Below are 6,462 nucleotides of genomic sequence, written 5' to 3'. Positions count from 1 at the left end.
TCATTCACCCGACAGTCAACGAAGTGCTAATTACTAGAGCATTAACGGAAAGATAAAATTACCACAAACAATGAGAAAGTGAAGGCAATAATTTTGCTATAGTAGCTGTCTAGCTAGAATGGAAGAAAGAAAACATAGAAAAGAAAAAGGTTGCATGATGGGCGGGGGAAGAGCATTGGAATGGAGAAGATTCTTGTATAAAGACAGGGTCGTCCGATACTAATCATCATATTTCTTTTCCCTTTAACAGCAAAAAAAAAAAAAAAAAAAATTGAGTGGAGTGAAGTAGACCATACTGATGAAAAGCTCAACCGAGAGAGAGAGAGAGGAGGGGGGGCTTAGTTGGTGGGCAGTCGGCATTAGTAAAAAGTATTGCCGACAAAAAACTCTCTCTCCACTAAAATGAGAAATTAAACCAATTATGGTGGTGAAATAATACAATACTCAATACTTTTCTACTCAATTCACTCATTAGAAAAGGGATGACCCACTTGATTTTTGACCTTTTTAACTGTTCGTGGAGGTGTGTGGTTTGATTCTGAAAGCAACCCACAGACAGAGAGAGAGAGAGCAAATTTCGAACTGTTAGGGGCTTTTCTATTACGAGGGTACATGGTAGGTATGACTTGGCACTAGGATCTTCACTTTTTGCCATGAAAAGATGCAAAGTAAACAGTGACAACCCCTCCCCCCCCCCAAAATATAGGGCAACTCCTTTAGTAGCTGTGAAAATGGTCGATGGCAAACAATCGTTGGATGATTATTGAAAATAAGTAAATTTGAAATTTTGATGATGTTTACATATAAGAAATGAAAAAAAAATATACAAAAATAAAATACAAATAACTTTTTTTTTTTTTTCTTCAGAAAGAAGATGATATCCCAATTTTATTAATAATCCTCACTTGTAACGACGGAAAAAAACCGTAGTTACAAACCGAAACATGAGATTACAAAACCCAAACCCAAACCAAAACAAACAGAAGTTTGTTTTGGTAAGAAGTCATCTGCATAATTATTATGCTTCTATGGCTTGGAGAAGATAAGTCTCTATAGCTCTCTCTTGAGATGATGCCATGCAAAACAGTGCCCAACATGTTGCACTTCGAAAGTCGTAGATGTTCTCTCTTGCAAAGAAAATTGTAATTACCAAGCACTTGATATTTCCAAGGCATTTCAATGGCCTAAAGTTGGACATGAATATCCTATGATAGCTTTAGAAAATTGACAAATATATTTTGCGACATACACATCCCGACAACATATTTGAATACTCAATAATTAAACTTGTACCAGCACAGATAACTTTGATAGCAATCATAACATTAAAAAAAAAATTATTCATAAATGAAATGTGGAAAAAGATCCAATTAAGGTTTGCATCAGCAGTGCCCTGTTAAATATAATTATTTTCAACACCCATTGTTATTTGAAACCAGACCAGAAAAATCAATTCAAAGTTCGTTGTAGAATCACTCTCAAGCATCTCCTTGTGTTGCTTCAAGCCGACAAGTCTTCTTTGCTTCGGGACCTCTCAAGACCTTTCTCATAATCACGGGGAGCATCACCCCATTAACTCTGCATGAATGCCACAGCCTTGGAATGTTTAAGAGAGAAGTAACCCAAAGCTCTGATTTGATGGGGGTTAAGATAAAAAATAAAAAATAAACCCATTTATCTCCATGACAAACAGGCTAGGATAAAGACTTCCACTCCTTTTATTGTGGGGCTTCACTCTCTCAAAGACACAAAAACCAGGAGATATTTCTGAAGATAGAAAGAGCTTGTAGTGCTCTTCCAGCTAGAAAGGTTTACTCTCAGGTCTCTTCCAAGGTAGTTGACCCGGCTCGCCACCCACCCGAACAGTTTGAGCAAAACTCTGGCGTTTTGCAAGAAGACACCCCAATGCAGAAGTTTCAAGTCAAATCCTTCTAGGATCCTTTTGGCAAACTTCTCTTTAATCATGGTCCATCCAATCCTACTAACAACCAACCCATTTATGGTGGAACCTCTCCAGTCCAACGATATCTTTGTCGAATGCTTCTGTCACCAAAAAGATAAATTCATATCATCATATCCACAGTTTCTTCAGTCCAACTGACAGACATTTTTTTTTTTCTCCGGTTAAAACTAAAGGTTCTCTAAAAGAAAGAACTTATTCTCCCTTGTGAGCTTCAAAACCTCAAACACAGAAAATCCTGTACTAGATTTGAGTGGAAAAGAACTAATGAATGAAAGGATTTTTGAGTAGTTCCGAGTGGATTGTAAACCAGGCAGATTGCAGACAGTGCGTGTAGATAAGCCAAAACACACTTTAGTGAGGAAGTGAACCTTAATTAGCTGTAGTAAGCATAAATATATAAAGGATCAAGCAGAAACCTATGCTTGTCGAGGGAACTCAATTCGCTGAAAGACTGACCACAAGATATCTGTAAAAGAACAATTGGAGCTTCCAAGGCAAACCCTCACGATCATTCTTCCATGTATAAAAGAGCACTAATTGAACTGTGCTGTACAGACGATTAATCATGCATGGCAACCAAGGAACTACCAGCAGTCCACACATCCGTTGAATCTGAAAACAAGGGGCCAATTGTTCAGTTACATAAGCTTCAAGAGGTCAACTATGACTTTGGGATGAATTTACATTTCGACAAGTTTTTTCCAAAAAGAAATATTATTGCGTCTGAAGATCAATCACTTTATTAATTGAGTTAGGATGGTGAAGATTAGTAATATAATAACTGAGTGACAGAATAAAGCAGCACCTTCACAGATTTTGAGAATGCAATTACGGAGAGGTTAGTTTTGGAGTAAATCAATGTCCACTTGAGATAGTTCCTGCAAATATGTATCAGATGCAGTCCTAAAGGTAAATTGTTACAATTGAATGACGAAAGAGCATCTTCTACATTACAACCCAAATAAACTCCGATATAAATACTGAATACACACACAATACACAGATCCACACACATCTCCATCACATCAACTCTGATTACATGGCAAAATCAAAATTACCCCCACTCTATGTTTGCAAATATCTAATTGTTAGTTTACTAAATCTCACAGAAAAAGTTAGAATGGATATTCAATCGTAAAACTTTAAGGAGAGAATAAAACCTTCCCCTTCATAAAGATTATTCATCTCGAATTACTAGAGGAATAAAAATTTTACAGCATTCTTCCTGGTGGGAAACTTTGTTGCTCGTGTAGCATTCTCTATCTTTACAAAGAAGAAGATTTCCTTTTTTTTTTTCTGCAAACCCAAAAACTCCGACATTATCTAGGGTGAAGATGGGATGTTTCTTGATGCATGAGGTCGAGCGGTAGGAATACAAAATTCAATCCCTTGTCAGTGACTTCTCTTCCCCACCTGACTGCCCCCAAAATCTTGTAAAGAGTAAGTAAGGAAATACCAAAATGGAAACGAAGAAAAAACAATTAAGATGTGGAAAGAATTCAATAAATCCTACAAATTTAGTTTCTAAACAAGTGAAAAGAAAAATGCTACACCGAGGATGTATCGACAAGAACCTCATTTAGCACATCATCCTCACCGTTTGACAAGGTGAACTGCTCGGCATCCTTATCCTCGTCACTTGAAAAATCCCGTCTCTCAAGTTTTGAATGAGCTGCAATGAATATCAATTTCTGAGCCCTGTCCATACCCGCCCTTGAGTGCCCATGGGCACACACCCATCTCAAGAAAGACCAATTGCATTTGAAACCACAAGAAGTTGCGTGAAGAAAGATAAGTCTAACTGCGACTTTCCATAGCGACTTAAATTCAGTAAGGTGCGTTTCCCACACAAGCCTACTGCTCTGGGGGTTGGCAATTTTCATCTTTCCAGTAACGGGGTCCCTCGCCTTCATCTGTACAGCTCGTGCATAGACTGGATCAAGCCCCTCCGTTCTCCATTTCATAAGTTCCATAAGCACAATATGAGCTTCTTCTCTCGAAACAAGCCGGGTTATGAGCTTATCCACATCCTTTTCCTGCTCAGAATTCAAGCGTTTGAATGGTGGAAGGTACTTTCCACTAGTGTCCTTGATCAGATAAAGAGGATCAAGTATATAAGCAGCAGCCCAAGCTGGGTGATAGTTTTTCTTGAACCGCCTTTCAATCACCTTCTCTACTGGTCCTTCAGCGATGTGGAACTTGGAGCACCAATCCCTCACTTTTGCTCTAAGGTCGTCCCAAAGTGGGAGGCATTGCCCCACTAATGGCCTTTCCGCCTCAATATCTTGAGCCATGTCCTTGATTAATTTAATCAACGAGTGCACTGCCTCCAATTCATTCCAGAACCCCACATCCTGAATCATCTCCCCGGCTTCTCTCGCAATTGGGTCCTCCATTGCTACCATCTTGTACGATTCATCCAGCAAAACCAACGGTAGCGTTCGAGCAGAATTCAGTATATCCTCCACCATTGTATATACAGATCCAATGTTTACAGTACTCTCACTCTCGCGCAACGGTACTCTTAGCAACCCGGCATGTCCATGCTCCTGCAACTGATATTTATGGAAGCTATTCCGAATCTGAGACCTGTAATTGAAAAAATTGGCTAGCTTGAAACAATTCCCAGTGACAGTCTTGAACAATGGAAGCTCCCTGCTGAAGTCCTTAATCAAACTATTGAACGCCTGGAACTGACAAGAAAGATTAACCATCCAATGATACTGAGTCTCCAAATTCCTCAATGCCTTGGCCTTAAACTTGTCTGCAACTATACCTACACACTGCTGCACGGCATTCCCACAAATGCCCGTGATTGTCTCCCACAAAACCTCCTCTGCGTACTTAGAAGGCACAGAACCACTAACAAACGCTGCTTTCCGATACAAACTAGTTCCATTTGGAAGATTCACAGTCAAGTTAACCAAACTCTCTTCCACCGGAACCCCATAATTCTTGGATTTCCACCCATCGGAGGCAATCTGAAAAAACATAGCGTCTCTAATCCTCGCTTCAGACTCAGCCTTGGCTTCCTCATACTTAGTATCCAATCTAGCACCGGTGAAATCTCTCCGAGACACCGCCGGCAACCCAACTTGATTCAGGAAAGCTCGGAACTTGGGGTGTTCCAAGCTCGAGAAAGAGACCGACCCGCAAGACTCGAAGACCCAATCAGCGAGGAAATCAAGCGTGCAATCAATCTGGGTCTTACTGAGTGTCGGTCCAGGTGACGTTTTCGGACTTTTGAGCTTCTTGACACTATCCTCCAACATAGCAAGAGCTCCCAAATCCTCTTTCCCACCGGAGAGCATCAAATGCGGCTGCTGTGGCAGCAAATTCCCCGAGCTCGGCGTCAACACTGTCGTCACCGACATCGCCTGCGAGAACGCCAGCTCGAACCGCGACGGATCCACTATTGCCAGCGGTGGTACATGGTACGAACAACCCGAGCCACCACCACCACCAGCTGAAGCAGAAGACGAGCTACGCTTACGATTGTTGGGTTGCAGAGACGGAGCCGGCGAAGCCATTGAAACAGAGGAGGGTGACAGAGAGGAAATGGATTTGGCGACGGAGTTGAAATTGGGGCAAGTACCGCGCTTGAGGTGCTCCGAGGCGGTGCGGGACGGGTTCGAGGCCGAAAAAACTGCGTCGCAGAGAGAGCACCTAAGCTTGACTGCTTTGGGCAGGCCCGTATCGCTGTTATGAACCAGCATGGGCTCTAGGTGCGCCCAGTACCACGCCCCTTTCCCCTTAATGGCCTTGGTACGAACCATCACCAACCCTTCGTACCTCTTGTGAACGGCCTTAGCAGTCAGCTCTTCGCTTGACACTGCGGCGGAGGCGGCGACGGTCGCGGCTGAGTCCACTGGCGGTGGTGCAGTGTTCGTAGCCGCCATTGCGAGGACCCAGATGAAAAGGAACAAAAAAGCTGGGGTCTTGTTTGGGAATTCCGAACTTTGAAAGGTTCTTTTTTCACCGCAGTAGCAGTGTCATCGTCATCATCGTTGTTGTCATTCTTGCCGGGTTGGATAGAGCTGCTGAAATGGTAGCGCTTTCTTCGCATTTAGCCCGGGTAAGGAGTCTGGAGTGGCCGGAGCTTGAATTTCCGGCGGAGTGCCATGCCGGAGCCCAGCGATCTATGGAGATTTTTGGAGAGAAGGGATAATGGCTTTCGTTTCACTGATGGGGTCACTTCAGCTATTTTTTCTGAGACCAAGACACTGAAAGAAACAATGGGCAAGAAACAAGGAAAGACGTGTACGCGCTTCAACGCGCCGCTTATGTGCGCGTGGGAAGCCCGATGGAGACATGTCGATGGGAGCTGGTACCAAGGAAGGTAAAACCACAGTCCGATGTACGCGAAGACACTACCTGAGGATTGGTCATTACTTCCAAGTGATTGGGGAGTGAAACACACGCGTACTTTTGGGAGGGTATTAGTTTTTTTGTGTATTTTATGCTTCTTCTTTTCGTGTTGTTGGGTCTTTGTGAGGAAG

General features: G+C 42.5%; 1 protein-coding gene across 8 annotated transcripts; it reads right to left on the bottom strand.

Moving 5' to 3' along the window:
* Nucleotides 1-1,232: 1,232 nt before the first annotated feature.
* LOC108981858 lies at nucleotides 1,233-6,412 on the bottom strand. Of its 8 annotated transcripts, none has more exons than XM_035693969.1 (4): nucleotides 3,538-6,412; nucleotides 2,769-2,841; nucleotides 2,380-2,575; nucleotides 1,235-2,043 (listed from the first exon to the last, which is right to left on the bottom strand). In XM_035693969.1, the coding sequence occupies exons 1-2, from the start codon at nucleotides 5,860-5,862 to the stop codon at nucleotides 2,803-2,805; spliced, it is 2,364 nt and encodes a 787-aa protein (XP_035549862.1). In that variant the 5' UTR covers nucleotides 5,863-6,412; the 3' UTR covers nucleotides 1,235-2,043; nucleotides 2,380-2,575; nucleotides 2,769-2,802. The 8 variants fall into 8 exon arrangements, with proteins under 8 accessions (XP_018808655.2, XP_035549865.1, XP_035549861.1 ...); XM_035693974.1 differs by having other exon boundaries at nucleotides 3,561-6,411; XM_035693968.1 differs by having other exon boundaries at nucleotides 1,234-2,043; nucleotides 2,380-2,841.
* Nucleotides 6,413-6,462: the final 50 nt, after the last annotated feature.

This window comes from Juglans regia, chromosome 9, assembly GCF_001411555.2.
Source record: "Juglans regia cultivar Chandler chromosome 9, Walnut 2.0, whole genome shotgun sequence".
Classification (NCBI taxonomy): domain Eukaryota; kingdom Viridiplantae; phylum Streptophyta; class Magnoliopsida; order Fagales; family Juglandaceae; genus Juglans; species Juglans regia.
Note: the sequence above shows the minus strand (reverse complement) of the source record. Positions and strands in the feature narration are given on the sequence as shown.

Bases quoted from the DNA above. Each gene is read 5' to 3' on its own strand.
- LOC108981858 (XM_018953110.2), bottom strand. From the start codon at position 5,862: ATGGCGGCTACGAACACTGCACCACCGCCAGTGGACTCAGCCGCGACC. The intron at 2,842-3,537 runs GTTCTTGTCGAT...ACATATTTGCAG, and splicing joins AGGATGATGTGCTAAATGAG to GAACTATCTCAAGTGGACAT.